General features: G+C 39.1%; 1 protein-coding gene across 1 annotated transcript in view; it reads right to left on the bottom strand.

Moving 5' to 3' along the window:
- Positions 1-27220, bottom strand: part of PCDH15 (protocadherin related 15) — a 1343394-nt gene that overhangs the window by 774370 nt on the left and 541804 nt on the right. The window contains exon 3 of the mRNA XM_035724230.1: positions 15141-15259. Coding sequence (XP_035580123.1) covers positions 15141-15231 — 91 coding nt within the window. The 5' untranslated portion in view covers positions 15232-15259. The remainder of the gene's footprint in view (positions 1-15140; positions 15260-27220) is intronic.

Genomic DNA, 27220 nt, shown 5'->3' with positions numbered 1-27220 from the left:
CAAAAAATAAGCAATGTCGTGATTCCAACCATAGAGATTTCAGCTCAAACAGATGGAAGGAATATTTCATGGAGGTCTAACAGCCAAGCCAACAGGCAAACTAAGTAGTCCTTAAAGGCACACTGAGTTGCAGAGTAAACTTCCTACAAAATACCCATCTATAAAGATAAATATGACCCAGTTCTTACCTTAAAGGTTTGGATAGTCCAGTTGAGAAAAGAGATGAGTTATCCAGTATGATAAATGCTGTGTTGCTTGCAAGGCATACTAGACAGATGGAGCAGAGAGTGTGTAACTCTGCAAGGAATGGAGACAAAGGAAAGCTTCTAGGGAAGGAAGCCTGTGCTGGTTCTTTACAGATGAACAGGATGCTGGACAAACTCTAGAAAAGACACTGAGGATTAAGATGCATGTTTGGTTTTAGTCACTCTTGGTTGGTATGTATGTTAATCAGGTCAAATTTGAGTAGGTGAGTTTGAATATGGAACACTTTATAGACGAGGCTAATAGATTTAACTATTTTTAAATTACTTTTTTAGTGTTTATTTTTCAGAAAGAGTACTCTAAGAAACAGTGCAAGTTTGAGGAGGCAGCGAGGAGCCTGGTGTGCTTGTCAGAAAAATAGAACATGGAATCTTAACTAATAAACTAGCAAGGCCAAAATGAACAATGAACAAGACAGGAAACCACAAATGTTGGCGAGGACATGGAGAAAGGGGAACCCTCCTACACTGTTGGTGGGAATGCAAACTGGTGCAGCCACTCTGGAAAATGTTATGGAGGTTCCTCAAGATATTATAGAGCTACCCTATGACCCAGCAATTTCACTACTGGTTATTTACCCCAAAGACACAAATATAGTGATCTGAAGGGTCACACGCACCCCAATGTTCATAGCAACAATGTCCACAACAGCCAAACTGTGGAAGGAGCTGAGATGCCCTTCAATAGATGAATGGATAAAGAAGATGTGGTTCATAGATAAAATGGAATATTACTCAACCATCAGAGAGGGTGATTACTACCATTTGCATTGACATCAATGGAACTGGAGGGGATCATTCTAAGTGAAATAAGTCAAGCAGAGAAAGACAATTATCATATGGTTTCACTCATGTGGAACATAAGGAATAACACAGGGGACCATAGGGGATGGGAGGGAAAACTGAAGGGGGAGAAATCAGAGAGGGAGACAAACCATGAGAGACTATGGATTCCGGAAACCAAACTGAGGGTTACAGTGGGGAGGGGAGTGGGGGAGGGGGAAACCAGGTGATGGGTATTAAGGAGGGCACCTATTGCATGGAGCACAGGGTGTTATCCACAACTAATGAGTCGTTGAACACTACACCAAAAACTAATGATGTACTATATGTTGGCTAATTGAACATAATAAAACAAAAAGAAATAAAATAAAACAAAATAGCAAAGCATGTAGAAAGGAACTAATGCAACAAATAACAAGTAGAATCAACAGAACTAATATGTAGAAAGGCTCTACATACCTGAGAAGTGACAGAGAGAGGAGATCCAAGTTGTTTTTCAAAATCTGACTTAAGCAATTAGGAAGGTGAATAAATAAAGGAATGTGGTGCGAATGATGACTATTATAATTTTAGAGATTAGATTGAATACCTCTTGGACAATCAAGTGGTCAAAAACAGGATGAAATAATCCTACATTTAAAAAAAAAACGAATCCATTCAAAGCATAAAGCCTTTCAGTGGATTGTTTATTAACTTTGGTTGTATTCCTTCGATTTTCATTATATTTCTTCAATTTTCTGTCAGATTCCATAATTTATTTCGACTTAAAGGATTTGAAACCATCACTAAAGTGAATAAATGCTATGGTATTCCTTGTTCTGGGAAAACAACTAAAGATACAATGCACTACATTACTTTATCAGTTACTTACATGTGCATTCAATCACAGAAAAATTATATGGTCAATAGTTATTTAAAGGACATTCAGGGCAGCTGAATTTTAATATCCTAAAATAATTACAAAGGCATATCCATTAAATTCAAGCTATGAGGGGCATAAAATTCTATCCATTTTTGCTAGTGGTTTGCTAGTAGCTATTATACCATTATTACTGTTTTTCTCATATCTATCACAGCATTATGTATGAGCTGTGGACAACTGGAAATGACTACTTCTGATCTCAGTAAATGAGCACTAGCTATGCCAACCCTTGAAAGCAGGTCTTTAAGTCTGCATATTAAAGTGATAAGGAGAAAGCAGCAAGTGTAACTCCCTTTTGAGGATTCATATATATCTCCTTATATACAGATAGATACATTTCTCTGATTATTCCTAACTCTCCATCTACCCTAAAGAAGCAGATTAAAAATGAAATCATTAATTTTATTTTCTTCCCCACTTATACTCTATCTAATTGGATGTGTGTCACTTTATCATTGATTTTTTTCAACATTAGTGAGGGGAAATGTCAACCTACTTTTTTTCCCCCTAGTGAGATTTAAACAATGCCATATTTTGGGCTCTTAAAACCAAGCATCTGTTCTCTAAAACACTAAACTTCTTGAGTTGGCCCTCATGACTTAAAATGTGAACAACATTAAAAATCCATCTTCTTAATCAGGATGAAGCTGAGGTATTTTGGTTTCTAATAAAATTTTAGCTAATATTTGTGTGTTACATTTAATTAAATATTTTTTAAAACCTCATAGAAATAATTTAAAATGATATAAAGCAACAACATTAAAGGGAAGACATTTGAAATGTGTTTTGGGGATGAGGGGCACTGGCATCCTTACTCTTGAATCGTCCATTCTGAGGGAAAATATGAGAATTTGTACTTTCCCCAAGATTGGATCAAAAGAATAGATGCAGGCTTATTAACCACTTATCTGAAATTTCCAAATAAAAAATATGCCACAGATAGTAAAATCAGATGTCGATTCTGCCTCAAAAGGATTGGGAGTGCATGTTTCAAGGAAAAATATTAATAGTTTTTTGGAGAGCTGTGCATGTGTCATAGGTCAACTAGGATAGGCACTGAATAGGGTACGGGAAGATAAAAAGTAAGCAGGGAAAAGAAAATATATTCTCACTTGCTCAAATGAAATTATAACTCAATGAGAATCTCTGGTTACCAGATTAAAGCCTGAGCCTTGATTCCAAATTGTATTTGGTCTAACACCATGATGAGTAGGGAGATTGGAGCAGGTCCAAGAAATGAGATAACTTCCTGTGGAAGGAGTTACGCCATATTTTGTTTCAACGGAGTATCCTGAAGAAGGGACCATGGATAAACCGAAGGTCAGAGAGCCACATAATAAGTAGAGGGGCAACCACTGAGTACTTTCTCCTGGATGCCTTGGTTTTAAGCATATTGTTTTGTGAGAGGCAAAGAATACTGCATTCTGGATAGAATTTGAACTCTTTTCCTTGTCAAATTCTGATTCTTTTCAGAAGTTGATCTAATCATTCAGTCAAGAGATTTGCATGATCCCGAAGTTTGGGGAATTTGTTCTATAAAAAATAGGGAGTGTTGCCAAAGAGGCAAGAAGGTTGGTTGTTGATCACACATTGTCTAGCTCGGGCAGGGAAGGGAGGTGAAGCACCAGGTAGGGCACGTCTGAATCCAAGGGAGAGGCTGGAGAGAACTCAGAGCAACTTTCAGTGGAGAATGCCTTGACTGTATGAGAAGAGGACAGACCAGCAAAAGGCAGACAGATACTAACTGTCCACACAAATACTGACCCATTGAGGGAAACGGGGCTCTCTGTGATGTTCAGTTTCAGAAAATAAGAAGTATCTACAAACTGATGAACATACTCACTGTGCAGAGATCTCTCCACAACAAACATGCAGATCGTGAAAACTGAATCTAAGTCATAAAAAGAGTGTAGGCATATAGAGAGATTTTATGAAAATCAATAAATGAGGCAGCCAGAACTGTCCATGAGTCCATGGATCCCCTCATGTCCCAAGATGCCCACACACCAGCCATGCATCTTTCTCCTCCTCCGAACCATCCTCAGCTTCACAAATACCATCTATACTTTCAGTTTCCTTCTGTCCACAGCCAAATGACTGAGCTGAACTCAGAGGGCTCCTCATGCCCATATACCTGTATCATACACGTGCATTATTCTTATCAAGGACAACAGCAATACCACATTGGGAATGGAAATTTTTATAAGCGAAATTATGAGATCTTGACTACTGTTTTATATCCTTAAGAATGTGCTTTTTTTTTAGGGGCGTAGGGGCAGAAGGAGAAGGAAAGAGAGAATCTCAAACTGGTTCCACGCCCAGCGTGAAGCCTGACACAGGGCTCGATCTCATAACACCGAGACTGTGACCTGAGCTGAAATCAAGAGTTGGATGCTTAACTGACTGAGCCACCCGGGAGCTCCTCCTTAGAAATGTTCTGTGCCACGAGTTGAAGAAGGTCATAGATTGTGCCACGAGTTGAAGAAGGTCTGACTCCCAAGCTCACACTTCAACCACACTGCCATAGATAATCTTCCATCTCCACACACCACCAATGGGTATCATCTGTTAATCCTCCCGTGTTCCCCTCTGCTTGGACTGCACGCACGAGGCATAATGTATCAGGTTTGAATCTAATGCAGCTTGTCACTCGTTTTCCAAGTAACTCAAAACTATCTCATCCTAAAAATCTTTCTAGGACTAACTACAGCCAACACAGACTTTGACACACTTCAAAGAATGCTGTCCTTTTAACTCACTCCCTTTACAACCTACAGTATATACTGATTTATACTTGTGAGCTCTTTGTTCCTTGTACTGGTGTTTTGTATGAACTAGGCCGGTCTTGCCGGTCAGGGTCTTCACGAAGATCTGCATACCACCCCTCAGGTGCAGGACCAGGTGCAGGGTTGACTCTTTCTGGATGTTGTAATCAGAAAGAGTGCGGCCATCTTCCAGCTGCTTGCGGGCAAAGATAAGCCTCTGCTGGTCAGGGGGGATGCCCTCTTTATCTTGGATCTTGGCCTTCACATTTTCGATGGTGTCACTGGACATTCATGAGGTCAAAAAATGTACCTTATTGATATTTGCATCTCCAGAACTTAGCAAGAAGCTGGCACAATGGAGATGTTAATACATATATATTGAATAAATGGACAATAGGGATTGATCATGGCGCCATGATTCTCCAAGGTTCAATGGATCCAACTTTCTTGAGTCCTGCAGTGCTCTGTCTTAAGGCTACAAAATATAGTAGTTAAGACTGTGCCATCTTGAGCCATGCTGCCTGAAGTAGGATCATGGCCCTTAGATGTAGGAGCCCCATGATCTGACCCAAGACAGCTTCCTATCTGTAAAGCTTCAATTTCCTCATCTGGAAAATAGGAATAGTAATAGAATTTATCTTATGGGATTTTAGTGAAGCTTAAATATATTGAATAATAGAATATATACTTTGCTGAACATTCCTTTTTTCTTCTTGCTGTCCTGGAAATCTGGCTCTTCCCAGAGATTCTATTTTTCCATAGCACTGCCATCCTATTTAAAAGTGCATATACATATATACATGTCATGTGTATTATGTGTAAATAAGCAATGTGAGTAGAGTGTGTAGTATGGATAAGGCATGTGGCACTCAGAAATCACTTAGCTGCAATTATTAGAAATCTGATATGCATATAATAGATTATTAGAAATCTGATGTGCATATAATAGATGTTGCATATGCTCACTCTACCTGAATAGATGAATGAATGAAAATAAGGCATATAACGCATTACTGATATTTCTTTTAAATGCTGTGTCCTTTTCCCTGCGGGGTTATCATCAGAAATGCAACCCCTGTACTCATCAGACCAGCCATGGCCCAACGCCATGGATACAGCCCCGTGCAGGGTGGATGGCGACGCTCTTGCATGGCTGTTTTCACACTCAGTCTCAGGCTCAGACTGAAGAGTGCTCATCAGTATTCCAAGTGTTCAACAGAGACACTTAATAAACTCAGAGTAGCTGGACAGTCATCACTGAACAGTCTAATTGAGTGGCCCTGAGGGGCAGTAGAAGGTCTTACACAAGCAGGAAAGATTAGTGGCATGAGCTGGGCTACTGATCCAGGAATCAACACCACCGTGTGATCTGCCAACGTTGGGAACCAATGTCCAGAAGAGCAGCTGAGAATCAGAGAAAAGAAAGGTGGGAAGCACAGAAGAAGGAAGGATGGGTTCAGCTTGAGTTTTTCACAGACTTTGCTCAGTGACACACTATGATGGGGAAAATGTCAGCTGAATCTCTCAAAAATGACATATATATTCATATAGTTTACCTAAACCGTTTTCCCAACAGGATGCAGAAAACAAAAACAAATAGAAAAGAACCTAGCTATGTGCGACCTCTCCCTACCACGGGTATTTATTGATTGTTTTTGTCCCTGTGTCAATGTTGAGCAATGCCGTATAAATCAAACCCTAAGTATGTTTCTGCATTGTTGTGTGAATTCTAGTTGCTATTCTCGAACCTCACCAACTTGCCCTACATCGTTAAAAGAAACATTTCATCTCTCTAATATTTTTTCTTTAATTTCAATGCTTATTTATTTCAATAACCTCTAATTGGGTCATTCTGTCAAGGGCTGAGGAAAGTAAATGAGACAGTCTCTGCCTTCTGCAATTTATAATCATAACATAAAACAAACATTGTATGATGTGTTGGAATATAAAGGGGAAGAGAGGTATTATTTTTTTCAGCTTGATTGAGGTATAATTGACAAAAATTGTACCTACATGAGGTGCACAATGCGGTGTCTGGAAACTTGCACATTGCAAAATGACTACCATAATCAACTCAATTAACACAGCCAGCATCCACATAGTTATCTTATTTATGTATTTATGTATTTACGTGGCTGTGTATTTATGGATTGATGCCTGAATTTCTTTATTTTGCTGTGGTGAGACCGCTCAGTGTCTACTCTCTCAGTGAATTTCAAGCACACATTGCAGTGTTAGCAATGATCATCACCATCTACTGTATGCAGATCCCCAGAACTTATTCCTCCGTACCTTCAAGTTTATACCTGTTGACCAACTCTTCCATGTTGAATTTTAATTGAGTGCTATTAGTAACAACATCAAAGAATAATGAATAAGTTAGGATCAAGGAATAAGCAGAATTTGAGTAAAATCTGGAGGGGAAGATTAGATTCTGATGTCATAATAAAATAGCCCAGTGGACGGTGACTGCACGCAGAGCTGAGGTAAAGGTCTGGTTTGGGCTCTGTCACCTCCTAGTTATACCACATTGGGACAGCAAGTTCACCTGTCCGTGTCACTACAGCCTCCTGACCTGGCAGGGGCGGGATAGCAGAGAAATGCTACATGGTTGTTAGTATCAAATCCGCCATGGAATTCTCATGAAAATTAAACTAAAAACACAATGTACATGGAGGCTCGGTTAGTAAATGCTAAATAAACATTAGTGGTTATTGTTAAGAGATGTTTACACATAAAATACATATTGATATGATTCCTGATTTCAAAGAACTTGTTGAATATTCAGGAGCGATGTGTACACAAATATGTAGCAACACTTCTGAATAGTGTCTGAGAAGGCATGGAATACGATCAATTGCAAAATCTGAGCACTACAAACAACGGAGATATAGTTTCCAGGGATATCTCTGCCTTCCTCTGTCTCTGGTTCTGTCTCTTTCCATCTGTCTGTCTATCTGTCTTTGTCTCTCTCTCTCTCTCTTACACACACACACACACACACACACCAAAAACAGAAACCGTGGATGTGGTCAGCTAGAGTTCCATGAAGAGGATGATTTCATAGATAAGCCCAGGATAGATAATGATCACAAGCAAGCACATGTTGTTTTGTTACCTTCAGATACATTATCACCTAACATTTCCCGAATGAGGTCGTGAAACAGCACTCACAATCCTCGGTGTTGTGCAGAGATAACCTGTATACACCTGAAAACCAGAACACCAACTCAGTGTTCTACACCGTTTTCTGAAATTACCTATGGTCCTTAAGTTTCTTAACTTGGAAACTCAAAAATCTATCCTGCAAACAGTTTCTTACTATGTCTACCCCAAATTCTTCAGCAAATTTTCCATTGGTATTCTCCCAAAACACAGACACTGCGCATAATTTTATTAGTATATAGATCACATTGTACATTGACTATCTCTGTCATTATTATACTTGGATGAAGAGACTGCCTTGATTTTTAAAAGATTTTATTTATTTATTTGAGAGGGGGGAGGGACAGAGGGAAGGACAGAGAGAGGAAGAGAAGCAGACTCTCCGCGGAGCAGGGAGCCTAACGCGGAGCTGGGAGCCTAACGCGGAGCTCGATCCCAGGACCCTGAGATCATGACTTGAGCCGAAGGCAGACGCTTAACGACTGAGCCACCCAGGCGCCCTGAGACTGCCTCATTGTTGATGCCCACTGTCTTTTCTAGCGTTGATATGCAATAAAATGTTCACTAAATAAGTGAATCCAAATATGTGGACCACAGCCAACGTGACCGTAGGTACAGAGGGTGTGAAGGGAGAGGGACACTCTGTGCAAGGGAAGTGGCGTAGAAAATGACCACACTGTCAAAAAATATCAAAATCAATTTATTAAACGATATAGCTCCTTATGGAAATACAAACAAGAGTGGGACACTTTCAAAATCACAAAAAAGGAAGAGGTAGAATATTTACCAGGAAGATGGAGGAGGCTGATATGTACGTAATCAGAAAAAGTCAGTACAAAGAACCTCCGAGAAAACAAAGTTGGAAGGAGGGAGGGTCAATAGGGCTGCTTGCTGAAATGCAAGAAAATCATAGGATTTGTCCAAGAAAGGGGTCATTGGAGGCTTTAGAGTTGTGAGAAAAAGCAAATTGCAGAGCTTAAGGGAATTGGTGGAGAAGTGCTGGTAACAGGTACCGAGATTCGACAGGAAAAGACCCAGCGAAGAAGAGCCGCTCTGTCATGAGCTGTAGGCATCACTGCTGACTCGGAGCTGCGCAGGGTCACGATGGCATTTTTGCCCTATCTCAGTGTCTATTAAGGATACTTAAAATGAGTTCTGCCTTTCATGCATTTCATGGAATTAGGATAGGAGTATTTTATTTTTCAATGGGTTCCAGTTTTTCAGGTCGTTAGAGCCCCAAAGGGAAGCATCCACCTTACCACTTACCATTAGTTTTGTCTGCAGTGCTTGGACACTGAATTAGACCTTTCCTTTCTTTTCCCTATCTTCACAGGACAAATGGGGGCATCTGAAGTATCAGTACTTAGCTATTCCAAGCTATCTTGGAAATAACATGTGTGTTAGAGACAGAAAGAGAGGGAGAAAGCAAAGACACACAGATGAGCAGACAGAGAAACTTCTAAATACAATAACTGGTCTTCTGTTTATCAGTGCCCCACCCCCCCCCACCCCGGCTCTTTAGCTCTCTGGTCTTCCAGAGTATACAGATGGACTTTGAGTGAGCTGATTATAAGAGTATACAAAAGCCACAGAAGTAATCCTTCTAGGCACAAAGTTAGAGCTTAGAGGTTTTTTTTTCCTTTAATTTTTTATTGTTATGTTAATCACCATACATTACATCATTAGTTCTTGATGCAGTGTTCCATGATTCATTGTTTGTGCATAACACCCAGTGCTCCACGCAGAACGTGCCCTCTTTAACACCCATCACCAGGCTAACCCATCCCCCCACCCCCCTCCCCTCTAGAACCCTCAGTTTGTTTCTCAGAGTCCATCGTCTCTCATGGTTCGTGTCCCCCTCCGACTTACTCCCCTTCATTCTTCCCCTCCTGCTATCTTCTTCTTCTTTTTTTTTTTTTCTTAACATATATTGCATTATTTGTTTCAGAAGTACAGATCTGTGATTCAAAAGAGCTTAGAGTTTTTATCTGAATTTGCTTACTGGACAACTCCTGCTGAAACAAACTACGTAAAAGGTGTATATTTTCAAACCCTTACTCTAAAACAAAGTCCTCGGGGTGGTGGGGGGAGTGTTTAACATGAGCCACGTGATTACTCACTGCCATAAAAGAGGAGACAAGAAATGCAGGTGTGGGTATAACCTAAAGAGCGGACACAGCTAAACTTTTGTCTCAGAAAGATAATAGACTCTGTCAGATGGAATAAATTACAGGGGCAAACAAAAAAGATGTTTATAACATATTAAGCTAAAAACTTGCATAACAGGGGCGCCTGGGTGGCTCAGTCAGTTAAGCATCTGCCTTCGGCTCAGGTCGTGATCCCAGGGTCCTGGGATCGAGTCCCACATCGGGCTACTGGATCAGCGGGAAGCCTGCTTCTGCCTCTCTCCCTGCTCCTGCTCTCTCTCTCTTTCTATCTCTGTGTCTCAAATGAATACATAAAATCTTAAAAAAAAAGCCTTGCATAACAATACATGCTAGGGTTTTATTTTTGTCTAAAATGTGTATTATTTATGTATACAGGTAGATATGTGTGTGTGCACACATATTTGCTCACTTTCTAAGAACGGTGCCTTGAGAAATCAAATTTAAATGAGGGAGGAAGAGGCTTCACAGACAGCATAGGTCATGGAAAATTACTTACAATCTTCAATAACCATCTTTAGTTTAATTTGATTATAACTGAAAGGGACTCAAGAGAAACTTGCATGACACTATGTCCAGAGAAAGATAACGTTGTCAGGAAGAAGATCACATGCATTACACTTAGAAACAGCATATGCAGAGGATACGGGATTTTTGAGCAATGTCCTGCATGATCCTGGGGAGACAGTGAGGGTCCCATGCAAGTGGGGACCCGCCTGGCTTGGAAACCCACGTGTTTCAGCTTATTTGATAGTTATAAGCTCCTTATAATTCTATTATCAGCATTGCAATTGATAGGCCATTACCTTCTAAGGTTAATTAGCATCAGCCAATGTCACTGATGAAAATGAAGTTTCTAGGCTTGGCCTCAGACCTTAGACTGTCACACTCTTAACTGACTGGCATGTGTCTCCCTTCATTGACCTTCCATAGATTACAGAACAGCAAGCATGAAAATGAACCTGGAAACACTCCTCAAACATCCCCCCCCCACCGTTTCATGTGAGCCAGGAAGCTCGCTGAGGAGAGAATACAGTCATTAATACTTCCCAGAATGAAGGGTAATTTAACAACGTCTTCAAGGTGTTTGGTAAATTCGGACACACACACACACACACACACACACACACACAGAACATGTATACATGCACAGGGACACAAAGTACTCCTCTATAAATAAATATGTAGGTTTATTAAAAAAGAAGTATGATGATTTATAAGTGATGAGAAGTAATAATAGCAACAAAGATCAACAGTTACTTGAACATTAGCCATATACCAGATGCTATGCGAAACTTCCAATGTGAGTTCCAAGACTGAATGTTATTTATAAGAGAACAGGCTCAGGCCTGTTCAGGGGCTTATGTAGCTCATGTAGCAGCTGTCTTACATTGCAGATGTGTGTTAATTTATTTAACAGCTCAAGGGCAAGGCAGAAGATGTTTGGCTTCCAGCTAAATGCCTGAGCAGCCAGGAAAAACCATTTCTTTAATAAACGCAAGCTGGCTTTCATAGTGTGCTCACACTTGGTGAATCTTCCTCTCTCTGACAGACAGACAGGCAGACACACCCCCCCAATAGTACACATACCTTCTAAACCTCCTCTAACTCTAAACTTAGTCATAATGTTATAGATTACAGTTTGTTTTTTAAACAGATTTTCCCTGTCTGATTATGGCAGTAATACCGATTTAATATGGACAATTTGAAAAGGCAGAGGAAATCATATTATATAAAATAAAACCTACCCATTACCCATATATAATTGTCGCATTCTTGCTGTCTCTGTCTCTCTCCCTTTGAGGATTCATTCATGACTCAAAACCAACACAAAATCAACAAACAAACCCTGTGCACAGCTTTGCTTATTTACCTCCCTGTGAATAGCATGTTAGAACAAGAGACATCTTTTATAGATCTTTTTCCCCCACACCACACACAATTTAGCAGATGGCCCAGCTTCCTCTGCTGCTCAATGGTGCCTCCCTCCACCCGCCCTGCCCCCAGACTCCCCACAATCAATGTGGGATCAGAGCACATGTTTCCATTCAAATAAACTTGTCAGGACTCATAATGCATGAAACCACAAGCAAGAATATCAATTCCAATGCTATCAATGGGTAGAAAGAGACCATTAAACGAAGATGCATTATGTTCTTTTATTTTCTATCAGTTAGCTAAATTCTCACTTTGAAAGTTTAATATAATACAATCAATCTCACTTACACTATTAATGCTTGCTTAGATGTAGTCAACAAATGAATGAAGTGTCCGCTATGGAACAGGCCATCTGCAAATTTTATTACTGAATCTAGAAACTTCCCCCAGCCATTTGAGTGAAAAATATGAAAAGACTCAAAACTTAGCCGAAGTTTTCAAGTGAAAAAATCTGTTATATTTTAAATAATAATTATATATTTTCCTTTAGAAGCAGTTCTACACATTTGGCTAATACTAGAATATTTTATTTCAGGATAACGCCCATATGCCTGAACGGAAAAAAAGCAGAGGAAAAGCAGAGGAAACTGCTCTCAAGTTCATGACATCACCACTGTCTTCCTTCCATCTAACCTTATATACCTGCATCCCCAAGCATTTGGGTTAAAAACACATTGCTTCGAGAAATTCTTACTGCATATTCCAGTTTAGTGCTATTTTGTGTGTTAGTGGCACATTTCCGAGTTCTGATTTACTCCATAGTGTGGGCTTCCAATTTTATATAGATTTAAAAAAAATAGCAACCGTAAGAATGATTTTCAGCCACACATCACTGTACAACTGGATGACAGTGATACCACAGCGTCCCTGGTTGCGGGAGGTCAGAGAGAAGTGAAGACCTGGGTGGGGGGTACACAAGGAAAAGACTAAGACATCAGCACGGAGGTAGACGGGAGGGACCAAGGATGGAAGACATGCTAGGAAGCACATAAAGGGAAGAGACATCTACAAAACACGATACAGAATTCATGCTTCCCTAACAGCTCCAATCCCTTCCATCTTCCTGAGAACTGAGTGGGTCCCCTGGAGGAGGAGGCTGAGCAGGTGTCTCAGGAGGGCCACAGGGAGCCATCCCCAGTGCAGCCCCGCAGGGGCGGGCCTCCTGCAGGCAAGCCTGGGGCAGGTGTGAGGCTGCACCCTGCTTCAGAAAGGAGACTACGTGGTGGCCAGCAGTTGCCTGATCTTATTTTGGCGGCTATGTGAGCACATTTACAAAGAGTAAGAGGGGCGCCTGGGTGGCTCAGTTGGTTAAGCGACTGCCTTCGGCTCAGGTCATGATCCTGGCGTCCCGGGATCGAGTCCCGCATCAGGCTCCCTGCTCGGCAGGGAGTCTGCTTCTCCCTCTGACCCTCTTCCCTCTCGTGCTCTCTATCTCTCATTCTCTCTCTCTCAAACAAATAAAATCTTAAAAAAAAATAAAAATAGAAAGAGTAAGAGCTATAATGAGTTTATTAAGGGAACCAATCTATAGCATTCCAGGTTAAACGAGGTGTCATTTCCTCTGATAACCTAAATTATATTGCTGAAAAGTACAGGGCATGTGCCCGTCTAATGTGAGAAAAGTGAATCCTTCCTCACTCAGTGTGAATACTAAATATGAATAAAAATAGAATGCCTTATGACATAAAGAACTATCAATACAGATTTGTCATCTATTCCTGGGGCAAATTTAAAATACACCCTTTTGATAGAAAGTCATGTTTTTCTAAGTTTCATTGATTTTTATTTTTGCTTCAAAGTCACAGTTACCTTATTTATTTATTATGACACTTAATTTTTTTTTTTTAGAATGGAGATTTGCAATGCCAGAAATGGCAACGATATGAACACTGAGTTCAGAAATGCTTAAAGCACTGTGCTAATTAGCAACACTTCTCAAGGAATTAGGTAGGCTATTGACTTTATGAAAATAGTTGCTATTGCAAATTATTCTGCAACTCTCCAAAGAGTCATATTTTTCTAACTATGAAGGACTAAGAATGTCTTAATATGGCTGCAATTTGAATATTGTTTGGGATAAAGACAAATCTATTCATCTATCTTCAGATCATTCAATTTAGTTAAGCAAAGCATAAAAAAAAAATATTAATCCCATTCTTTGCGGTCACTAAGTGCAACCAGGTAACAGGGCAATGGGGGGGAAGAGGGTCAGCTTGCTTGTAGCTGGGGACCCCCAATGCTGAACAAATGTAGCGTAAAAGCAATGAAAAGCAAAAATAAAACAAAACTCAGTTTTCTAGAATGGACACATTTGTCCATTTCTTCCTTCTATTAAACCTAAAGTGTGTGTGTGTGTATATATATATTTATATATATATAAATATATATATAAAGTGTGTATCTATATATGTATATATATATATATAAAGTGTGTGTGTATATATATATAACTCTTATTACATGGTATTTAAAACAGATCCCTCTAATATTCAAATATCTAGGACACACACATTCAGGACCCTGCAGATAGAATGTGTTAAATGGTCCATTAGGAGCTTGATAACTAACATTTCTTTCTAAAGTGCCTGATTTACTATTAGGAAATAACTTACAAACTCTAATGTCAAGTCTTTTACCATTTTTTTTTCTTTCCAAATAAAATGGTGCTGGATGAAATAACATAATACCCATTTAAAGTGCTAACAGTAAAATCACCTAAAGCATCTACTTTTGAGCACTTCAGAGATCTTTTCTCATAGGACATTTTGGTATATTTTGTATTCTCAAACTTTATCTGAACCCTTGCTTGTGTCTATTCAAGAGTTAGTAAATAGAACTGAATGTTGTTGTTGTTGTTTTCCATAGCAATCACACATTTACTTAGTGATAATGAGTAAGTATTCAAAGGGAGGACTTGCTCTGGATTTTCTACTGAACCACAATCCTTATTAAGAAACGAGATGCACCCAGATGCCACTTTTGTAGGATTATTGTAACTAAGGTAAGTTATTGCACACAGCTACTAACCTTTGAAAATGAACTACAAATTAGCATTATTCATTTCAGTGTTGTGTTTCATTTTGCGTTTAATAACAGAAACCCCAGCTAACTCTCCAAGTCAGACTAGAAGCAGACTTACCATCATCATACTGGCTGAAGCAGATTGTGAAGAGGGCTGGGAGGATAATCCCTGAAGCTAACCATTTCCAGAGATAAAACTGTTGTAGCATCTTCTGTCAAATTCCACTCAAGGCTGATCTGAAATAACAAGAGGGAGAAGGAAACGAGGGACAAGTTCATTAATCTGTGATAGGTAAACACAGCTGTCACAGCACAGAAAACCCCTACTGACTTCTTAGACAATGACCTGCGCCACACTCTCCATTAACAAAGTAACACACCTGTTTAACACCCTGCAACTCTTCACCCACAGGAATTTGCAGACAAGTAATCTCTAAGGAAAGAAATATTTTCTGGGCCTCACTCTGTAAGCAAGTAAGTTGAGAAGTTAACATACAGATGGCACCCTAACTGCACCTTTTTAAACACTGAGACCCCGTGAGTGTACTAAATGTTAAACAGTTTAAGTTACTAAATTCATGGTGCCCACAGCATAGTTCAAGGATACAGTGTACATTATTTTATTTTTTAAAAGTTTATTTATTTAGAAATAGTGCTCCAGTCGTGAGAGGGGCGGAGGGACAGACTCTCAAGCAGACTCCCTTCTGAGCGTGGAGCTGGACATGGGGCTAAAACACATGACCCTGAGATCATGACCTGCCCGAAACCACCAGTCACTGGCTTAACTGACTGAGCTGCCTAGGCGCCCCACATGAAAGTTGTTTTATGACAATTTAAGCTGGGAAACTAGTTATTGATATCCTATATGAAGATTTCAATGGGCATTTGTTTTACACAAATAGAAAAACCCCTCATTACCACTCGAATTGTTTTTTTTAAAGATTTATTTATTTATTTGAGGGAGCGAGAATGAGAGAGAGAGAGCCCAAGAGGGGGGAGGGTCAGAGGGGGAAGCAGACTCCCCGCCGAGCAGGGAGCCGGATGCGGGACGCGATCCCGGGACTCCAGGATCATGACCCGAGCCGACGGCAGTCGCCCAACCAACTGAGCCACCCAGGCGCCCCTCGAATTGCTTTCTAGCGGAGCTATAGGAGATTGACTATGCCAAGTAAGACCAAAGATAAATCATCCATTTTTTTTTTTTTTTACCACATCTGTCTTCCAAAGCATTGGGATGCATTTCATTTTCATCCCTTTGCTTTTCTTTGCAATCTCCTAGCAAGTAAAGAAACCGAGTGAGGTATCAGTGGCCAGTGAGCACACCAAGAGGTCTTACTGAAAGAATGATGGGCCAAGTGTCCATGTAAATTGAAGAAATCGTTCCCTTGGAATTGCTCAAAGTGACCCTGGTTATAGATCATGGTGGGCCAGGGACAGGAGCTCTGCTTCTCTCACTCAGGGGTTCTACGCTCAAGCACCTACGGTGACAAGAAGACCAAAGGAAAGAGTGAATGAGCACAAAGGGGCGGTGGGGATGGTGAGGCTGTGATGGAGCACGGGGTTTGTCTGTGGGGGCAGCTGGGACTAATTTCTGTCAACCGCCGTTGGGTGGGAACGCAAACCAGTGTTGCCAGGTCTTCTGAGTTTCCAGAAGATCATAGAAATCCACATTTCCTTGTGAGATGGCCCAGTGTTTAGATGACTGTCCAACCCTTTTCATAACCAAGTACTTCTGGTGGGCCATACTGTTCTCTGAGGGTCTTGGGTTTACCATTCCTGCACAGGATTCTTTCTCCTTAGACAACTTGTGGTAAGACTCATCAGAATGTACCAAGGAAATATTTTCATTCTGCCTCTACATGCATTTTTTTCATCCATCTTTCTGTTTTATAAAGTTTATTTGTATAGTAGCAACTATAAATACACGGAAGTTATTTTAAACTTGAATTAAAAGTGCAAGCCCAGGGCGCCTGGGTGGCTCAGTTGGTTAAGTGACTGCCTTCGGCTCGGGTCGTGATCCTGGAGTCCTGGGATCGAGTCCCACATCAGGCTCCCTGCTCAGCGGGGAGTCTGCTTCTCCCTCTGACCCTCCCCCTGCAATGTGATCTCTCTCTCTCATTCTCACTCTCTCAAATAAATAAATAAAATCTTAAAAAAAAAAGTGCAAGCCCATTTTTTTTCCCCCCTCAGGATGCAGAGTCCTTAGGTCACTGCACTAGACCACACACATTTAAGAATGGGAGCTATTCTTCTGTTTCCTTATCTAAAACAAACAGACAAACAAAAAAGGAACCTTCTTTTTACCTGGCCTTCACACATTTTTTTCTCCTTTACTGGCAATAGACTCAGCCTCTGCTTTTATAAATTCTAGGCATAGACAGCCCAAAGAAGAGCCCAGTATTAAATATTAAGAGAACATAAGAAATCATGCTTACAACTGACCAGTGCTAGCATACGTAAGAGCAGTGGATTAGAGTTATAAATTCAAGTTATTCTTTATAAAGTTATTCAATGTACCAGTTACATGATTTTGAGCAAATTAGCATCTCTGTCTTACCTTCTTCATCATTAACATGAAGATAAAACAGTACCTACCCCAGAAGTTTCTCTTGAGGATTAAATGAGTGGCTATAAATGCATGCTCAGTGCATCAAACAGTGAGATAAATAGGAGCATTTCTGACTCAGCATCGATGGGGTCTTCCAAATGATTAGACATATATTTTCTCAACCTGTCTTTAGGATAGCCTCTAAGGTAGGTGCTATTATCTCCGTTCTGTGGAGGAAAGGTCATGTTGGATAGCTTAAAATTATAAACTGGCGAGGGGCTGAAGATGTGGTAGAGGTGGTGAGTCTGAAACCTATGCTTATTCCATTACAGGGAAGGACTAGACAATTTCACAAGAACACATGGCTCAGAAGGTTTCAGGGGAAATGGAGGCCTCTTCCCTGGATAGAGCCTGCTAAGATCTATACAAATGATAGCGCCATTTTTTATTTTCCCCTAAAAACCTGAGAAACAAACTGAGGGTTCTGGAGGGGAGGAGGTGGGGGGATGGGTTAGCCTGGTGATGGGTATTAAAGAGGGCACGTTCTGCGTAGAGCACTGGGTGTTATACTCAAACAATGATTCATAGAACACTACATCAAAAAATATATATATACAGAGAAAATACTTAAAAAATACTTATTAAGAAACACTTGAAGGAAAAGCAATACTATCTTCCCAAATGACAAAAGAGCAACGTTGTGTTTCTTCGTGGGTCCTGAATCAACCAACTTGACTTTCCTCTTACTGGCTTAGTTTTTAGTATTATGTTCTCACAATGTGTCATTTTCTTTTGCTTCTGAGTAAAACTATTTCGTTCCATTTAACAGCCTTCAAGATGAAAACCACCAGATGGGTCATAATTTTAAAATTACTAAAGCCACTTGCCTTATTTTATCTCCAGAAACAGAACCTCTCGGTCTGTGATCCTATATATTGTTACTAGAGAATCATACTTAGACTTTTGAAAATATCACAATAAAAACTTGCATAAAAATTCATCTAGACTAGATATATTACTTACCACCTGGGGTAATAAGACTATTTGGGAGAGTATGTTGTTTTGAATAACGAGAAGGATAGGAGCTTTCCTATCAAATATTTTTTACTACTCAGTTTATATATTTATCATTTCCAAGGCAATTTTAATCATTTCAGTGGGCTCAACATTTATAGCACCTGAAAGTTATGACTCATCATGTCAGCCTGATATCCTAAAACATAATGCACATATTGGCTTAATAAGAAAATCCCGATTTCTAAATAAAGACACAATGAAAACATACCTCCTGGAAAGAGGCTAAGCTTCTACAAACAAAAGACTGAGGACCCACATGATTAATAAATTTATGGTGCCAGTCAGCTGACAGGCTCTTCTGTCATCGAGTAAGTTGGAACAGTTCAAACATTTTAATTAAAATAACATTTTCATTACTAGTTATACAATCTGTAGGATTGCAGACAAAGTTCTTATAGGAGATGAAACCCCAAATCTTGTTAAATGAGAGCAGGTAAATGAAAGGCATTTCAAACGACATCTCCAATGTGGTGTGGTACCTTTACCATAAATTCCATATCAAGCTCTGCCATGTTCTCTGGGTACAGGTCTTCCCTCCAGATCTCCTTGGTCAACAATGTTACGCTGTAACGATCTAGAACATGCCCCATTCTAAAAAGGAATGGAGCTCACCTTCAAGTAAGTTCTTTGTACTTGCCTTTCAGGAGATAATTCAATTGGCAAAGTCAACACTGTGGTATACCTAATAAACTCCTGTTTTTGCTTAGTGATTTGGAAATAGCATTCTATTGTTAAACATATTGGAGAAAAAGACAGCTTTCCCAATTATGTTATAATTTTACATGTAAGTGGTTGAGTTTCATGACATTTACAATACATTTTCCATAGGCTTAAGAGTATTTTACTACAATTATTCAAGATATAATATATCCATCCTGACTTGCACATCATTTGGATTCCCTGCCAGACAAAACTCATTTATTTCTCTGGCTCTCGATGTTCCCAGAATTTCATTTCTTCGACAAGCCATCATGGAGGGTCTATGAGGTATCACTCATTCTTTTGGGCAGCGGGAAACTATCACTGACAAAAGCCCACTGACATCTCTACTCTCGTGCACCTAACATTCTAGGAACACGAGGAGAGACAAACAATAAACACAAACACGTTCCATAACATGCGAAAAGGTAGTGACATGAAAATAGCAGCTTGCATTTTTAAAATGTGATATGGTCACTTGACACTTAATTCTCGTTCAGAGAATAAAGTTAGATCATAGGAAGCAGCCACAAAACCTTCTAAGAAGAGAGCTGAAGGAGAACTTTACAAGGAGAGCATACCTATGCTAAGAGCCCTAGCTGGAAACATCCTCCACTATACCTCGCGCCCTGAGTACAGACTGCTATTCATCTCTTGGAAGAAGAATAAAGGCCTTTCACCGCCATTCATGTTCAAGTGTACATCCAGGGGCTGTAAACACACAACGCTCCGTGCGTCCAGGCTGGTTCTGTGACACATGGCAAGAGCACCCAAGGCTGCTATATATACATGCAAAATAAGTCAGAGAAAGATAAATACCGTATGATTTCACTCACCTGTAGAATTTAAGAAACAAAACAAAGGGAGAAAAAGAGAGAGAGAGAGTGGCAAACCGCAAACCAAAAAAACAGCTATTTTCCCTTCGACAATGGGGATGCATTTGACAATGTCAACTATATACATATATATATATACATATATATATATATATATAAAATTTTTTTTTGTAAGCCTCTGTCCCTGACTGCTATCTGAAAAAAACCGTAGTCTCCTTGATATATCAAAGTTTGGAGCACACTGCTAATATCACAGTGAGAACTCCCATACTGACACCATGTGAGGCCGTAAGCTGGGATGTCTCACAGGGAAGTGGGCGCCGTCCCCATGCCCCATGCGCCTGCCCCCAGCACTCTGCTCAGTCAGACTCTGCGACTTCTACCTCTCACAACATCTAGACAGCGCTGTAAAAATAAAACTTGTCACTGGTCCATGTTCCTTGCAAGAAAAGTATGCTATCCACTTGCAGGAATAAAGCAAACTCCCTTTCAAAGCAGCCTCAGCTATCAAACTGAAAACACGAGGTTTTCTAAAGTCACTACTTTTCATCACCCAATATGAGTTTCCTTAGGTAACTGGCTGGAAACCTTTCTTCTCCCTCACCATGGTGGGAAACACCAAAATGTTTTCATCACTACAGAGAACAGTTATTGCTCCTAAGGATGACCTGATGAATCATCCTTTATTTCTTCTTTTCTTTATTATATAAACTTCAAAAAAAAATAAAATTTCAAAGATTCTTTCAGAGATTTTCCTTCTTTATAGATCACTTTGTATGTATTATCTTATTATAATTTATATGTACATTTATTTTAAATATGTATATTTATGTTTATAGATACCCTTATACTACATATTTCCATATAATATACATTGTATTTATAAAATAATTTATAATTATATAATACAGAAAATATACATGTATACGATAAAATGTATTATATTTATGTATATATGAGATACATAAAGGAATATATTTATATAACTGTCTATTATATTTTTAAACATAAAATCTATAGAAAGAAATACATTTATATTTTATTTAAATTTATACCATATATAGTTAACTACCTAGATAAATATTGTTGTTATCTTTCATTTACACTTTTTTTAGTCATGAGCTAAATTCTGTTTCAAGAACAGAAATAGCCAATTTGTAACTAATTCTAGGTAAAAGCAACAAAATAACCTTGTTTTCACAGTGCATTGTGATCAAAGGCACCCCTTCAGCCTCGCCCAGACAAACCAGGCTTAGCTGATCTTTGTTGGAATTTATAGCCTGTTGACATGCCACAATGTCTGAGTATGCCTTGGTTGTCCACTTTAAACTATGTTTATCTGGCATGGAGTTTCCACAAAAAGTTAAAAATAGAACTAGCCTACAATTCAGCAATGGCACCACTAGGTATTTACTCAAAGGATACAGAAATACTAATTCGAGGAGATACATGCACCCTGATGTTTACAGTAGCATTATCTACAACAGCCAAATTATGGAGAGAGCCCAAATGTCCACTGACAGATGAGTGGATAAAAAAAGGTGTATATATACATGCAAAATAAGTCTGAGAAAGATAAATACCGTATGATTTCACTGACCTGTAGAATTTAAGAAACAAAACAAAGGCAGAAAAAGAGAGAGAGAGAGAGTGGCAAACCACAAACCAAAAAACAGACTCTTAAGTCTAGAGAACACACTGATGGTCACCAGAGGGGAGGTCGGTGGGGGGATGTCCCCGGGGAACAGGGGATGGGGATGAAGGAGTTCACTTGTGAGGAGCAGCAGGTATGTAATATGTATGTGTGTCAGTGTTGAATCACTAAATCCTACACCTGAAACTAATATCACACAATATGTTAACTAACTGGAATTTAAATAAAAACTAAAATGTGTATTTATTTGTTTATATGTTTCTGTGTTTGTGTGTGTGTTCATACACTCTCAATACGGTGGAAAAAAATAAAGTTGATGAAAATAATTTCAAAACCGAGGAAGAAAAGACATCCATGAGAACTAATCTTGCCTTCACTGCAACTGTTCATAGACAATGTCTTGCATTGGGTTTTAAACATTTCAAATACATACTCAACTGTTGTAAGCATTAAGTGAGACTGATTTGACTCAAAATACATTTCCCAAAACAATGCGATACACATAAGGAAAGTCCAAGTTTAGACATTTTTCTTCTGCAAACTTTGGTGGACTTTTGGGAACTTCAGTCAATACTTTAACATGTCTGGAGGGGTCTATCATTTTTTAAATGTTAGTTTTAACCATAAAGATCTAATTTAAAAAAAAAGAGGGACATTGATTATCTTTTTGGATAATACTCCCCATTAAGAAATTACTTTTACACTCTTTATCCTGTTCTATTGATCTATGCGTCTATATTTGTGCCAGTACCACACAGTTTTGATTGCTATACCTTTGCCGTATATCTTAAAATCTGGGACTCTGATACCTTCCATTTTGTTCTTTTTTTCAAGATTGTTTTGGCTGTTTGGGGTCTTTTGGGATTCCAGACAAGCTTATACCATACACAAAAATAAACTCAAATGGATAAAATACTTAAATGTGAGGGTTGATGCTAAGTGAAATAAGTCGAGCAGAGAAGTCAATTATCCTATGGTTTCACTTATTTGTGGAACATAAGGCACAGCATGGAGGACATTAGGAGAAGGAAGGGAAAAATGAGGGGGGGGTGGAATCAGAGGGGGAGATGAACCATGAGAGACGATGGACTCTGAAAAACAAACTGAGGGTTCTAGAGGGGAGGGGCTGGGGGATGGGTTAGCCTGGTGATGGGTATTAAAGAGGGCACGTTCTGCGTGGAGCACTGGGTGTTATGCGCAAACAATGAATCAGGGACCACTACATCAAAAACTAATGATGTATTGTATGGTGACTAACATAATAAAATAAAATTAAAAAAATAAATAAAAACCCATTTTCCCATAAAAAAATATGAGCGTTGAAACCATAAAACTTCTAAACGAAAACATAGGCAGTAATCTCTTAGACATCACCATTGGCACGTTTTTCTAGATACATCTCCTGAGGCAAGGGAAACAAAAGCAAAAATAAACTATTGGGACTACATCCGAAAAAATAAAACTTCTCCAAAGCAAACTGTCAACAAAACAAAAAAATAACCTACAGAATAGGAGAAGATATTTGCACCTGATTTATCTGCTATAGGGTTAATATCCAAAATATACCAAAAAAAAAAGCATTACACAACTCAACACCCCCCAAAATAAATAAGGATAATCCAGTTAAAAAATGGGCAGAGGACTTGAATAAACTCTTTACAAAGAAGACATACAGATGGCCAAAAGACACATGGAATGATGTTCAACATCACTAACTATCGGGTAAATGCGAATCAAAACCACAATGGAACTTTACACTAGTCAGAATGGCTAAAATAAAAAAGAAGTAACAAGTGTAGGGGCACCCGGCTGGCTCAGCCGGTAGAGCACGTGACTCTTGATCTCAGGGTTACGTGTTCAAGCCCCACATTAGGCGTAGGATTTACTTAAGAAAAAAATAATTTAAAAATTTAAAAAAAAATAACAAGTGTCAGTGAGAATGTAGAGAAAAGGGAACCCTCATTCACTGTTGGTGGGAATGTAAATTTGTGCAGCCATAGGGGAAAATATGAAGATTCCTCAAAAAACTAAAAAAATAGAAATACCATATGATCCACTACTGGGTATTTACCCAAAGAAAACAAAACCACTAATTCAAAAAGATATATGCGCCCCTATGTTTTTTGCATTATTTATGATGCCCCAGTGTATGTCCGCTGATAGCTGAAGAGATAAAAAAGATGGTATACAGACGATGAAATGTTACACAGCATGAATTCACCTAGAGGGTGTTATGCTAAGTGAAATAAGACAGAGAAAGACAAATACCATATGATCTCACTTCTATGTGGCATCTAAAAAACAAAACAGACCCTTAAATACAGAGAACAGACTGGTGGTTGCCCGAGGGGAGGAGTGGGGGATGGATGGGCAAACTAGATAAAAAAAGATTAAAAGGTACAAACTTCCAGTCGTAAATAAATCAAGGAGATTGAAAGTACAGCATAGGGAATATAGTCAATAGACTGAAATAAGGTAGTATGGTGCCAGATGATGAGGGCACTCATTGTAGTGAGCATTGACTGAGAAATGTACAGAGCTGTTCAATCGATATGTTGTACACCTGATACTAATATAACATTGTGTGTGACTCATACTTCAGTAAAAAATGGAAATAAATTGCTGACAAATATAATTAGTCTATTTAATTTCCATTTAAAAATTGTACCATGGGGTGCACCTGGGTGGCTCAGTCGGTTAGGCACCTGCCTTCGGCTCAGGTCATGATGCTGGAATCCTGGGACTGAGCCCCACATCGGGCTCCCTGCTCAGCGGGAAGCCTGCTTCTCCCTTTCCTTTTGCCGGTTGTTCCCACTGCTTGTGCTCTCTCTCAAATAAATAATAAAATCTTAAAAAATATATATATATCCTACTAGGAAAGCCAATACTCTATTTAATCAGTGGTATGTATAAAGCATATGTTAATAATCTAGCCATACTGGTTTGACCAAATGTGAAGAAGCAAAAAATTTAAATAGTAGATTTCAATACTTATATTCAATATTGTTATTATATTGGGTATTCTTTTTAATGTTTATACACACATTTATTCAATAGGAATTTACTGTATATTTAAAGCATGTCAGAAACTCTGCTTCTACTGCAGAAATAAATCAATTCAGTTCCTCACAATGACTTTGCTATCGAGCGAGTACTGTATTACGTATATATATATATTTTTTTTGCTTAATACATCATTTCAAAGTACTTCAGTAAAATGATTCTAAATTAGGGAAATATTAAATTTAATTTCCAATTTTCAGTGATTTTCATTTAATCTATGTTTTCTGAACTATCATGTAAATACTAGTCTTAGACATAAATATATTTCCCACAGTTTCTTAGAAAAGTAACAGGAAAAAAAACTCAGTTTGAAAGGAGCAAGCACTCTGAAATGGGAAAAGCTCAAGCATTATTTTATCTATAGGATGTTTAAATTACAAATATAACCAGGTACATTTAAAACCAAGTTTGAAAGCTCAGGCAAGTGCATGCATGATTTTTAAAAGAAAATGTGAAGAGGAGTTCTGTGTTATGTCGTTCACTTGCATAGAGAACAGATTATAGCTAACATTTTTGTTTGATGAAGGTTAAACATCCCAAGAAACATACATTAATAAATCAGTTATTATTTTCCTAAACGAAAATCAAAGTATTAAGTCAGCCAACAGAGACTGTAATAGAAAGTGTGACAACGTCAGTAACTTTTTTGGGGTATTATAAGCAAAAGTCTTGGCTTTGGGATGAGAGAGACTCCTGGTGCATTCCTAGCCCTAGCACTTCTCTGCAACATGAATGGTAAAACAATGAAAACCTATGAGACTCAGTTTAAAATTAGGGTAACAGAAACCATTTTAGGAGTTAGGAGCACCTGGCTGGCTCAGTCGGTAGAGAGGCCAACTCTTGATTTCAGCTCAGGTCATGATCTCAGGGTCCTGGGATGGAGCCCTGTGTCGGGCTCCCTGCTCAGAGGGGAGTCTCCTCGGGATTCTCTCTTTTCCTCTCCTCTGCCCCTCACCCCCTCTTAAATAAATAATCTATAAATCTATAAATAAATAAGTAAAATCCATTTTATCCCCTGTTAAAAACATATGAACATGTGATTGATGCAAAAAATAATGAGAATAGTACTAAGGAATTTTTATTTTAAAAACTTACTGCATAAGTGTTTATTGAGTGCTGATTCTGGGCAGTGCGTTTTATAGGATGCAGAGACTACAGCAGTATGAGAAAAAAAATAAATGAATGGGTGAATTAATAAATGCATGAATGAGTTCCATGTGCAGTCTTCAGCCTAACAGGGTGTGAAAGTTACACCCTAAAGTGCCCCACTATGAGTCATGCATTTGTGTGACCCCCTTCCACAATGGGCAGGTGAAATCTTTGACTTGCTTCCAACCAAGAGAATATGGTAAAGGTCATAAGGTGTCATCCCCTTGATTCAGTTAAATTACAGAAGGTTTGGCCTTCGGGAGAGACTTTCCATTTGAGCTTGAAGATGCAAATATTCACGTTGTAAATAGTCATGTCCCTATGGAGGGGGGTACATGCTGGGGAGTCATGGGTAGGATGCTGACAACAGCCCTCAGTCACACAACTGAGGGGGGATGAATTCCACCAACCATCTCAGTAAGTCTGCAGGGCTACTTCCCAAATCAACTCTGCAGATGAGGATGCAGAACAGCAGGCACGCGGTTGCAGCCTTGTAGGATGCTGAGCAGAGGTCCCAGTGAGGCTGCGGCTGAACTGCTCACCCACAGAAGTCATTAGATGGTCAGTGCAGCTTGTTTAAAGCCCCCAAACATGTGGTAGTTTGCATGTTGCAGGAGAGAATTAATCCATGGGAGGATCTGGTGGAAAATGTATGTAGGTAAAACGCCGGTCAGTTCAGTGTTTGTTCAAAATCTTCAGACTGTGGTTACTTATGGAATTGAGGATGGGAAGGGGAATGTTGCCCACAGTGAAAGTGGGAAACACACACTCTACAAACAGCAGAGTGGGTTTACAGCATCCGGTGGTCGTAGCTTCAGTGAAATGACACGTGTGAGTAACATCAGCTCCTGCACATCTTACAAGTAAGCCTTCCTCTAAGTGCTGCTTTTGGTCAGGGATTCATGGAAGCCTCATGTGCAAAACGGTTTTCCTATAGTTCACAAGCATTTCCTGAGATAAGAACACTAAAGAATAAAAGGTCAAAAATAGTTGATTCTAACTACCTACATCTATTTTCTTGGGTCTTGAATTAATTTCTTATAAGTTTAAAAAAACAAACTAACCAGAATGATGTAACAATATTTTTAAAAATATTTTTCCCCTCAACAACTGCCAGTCTTTTTAGAGTAAAATATATATTTAATTGCATTTATATTACTAGCCTAATAACG

The sequence above is a fragment of the Zalophus californianus genome, chromosome 15 (genome assembly GCF_009762305.2).
Source record: "Zalophus californianus isolate mZalCal1 chromosome 15, mZalCal1.pri.v2, whole genome shotgun sequence".
Lineage (NCBI taxonomy): Eukaryota > Metazoa > Chordata > Mammalia > Carnivora > Otariidae > Zalophus > Zalophus californianus.
The sequence above is the reverse complement of the archived record's forward strand: the minus strand, read 5'-3'. Positions and strand labels throughout refer to the sequence as shown.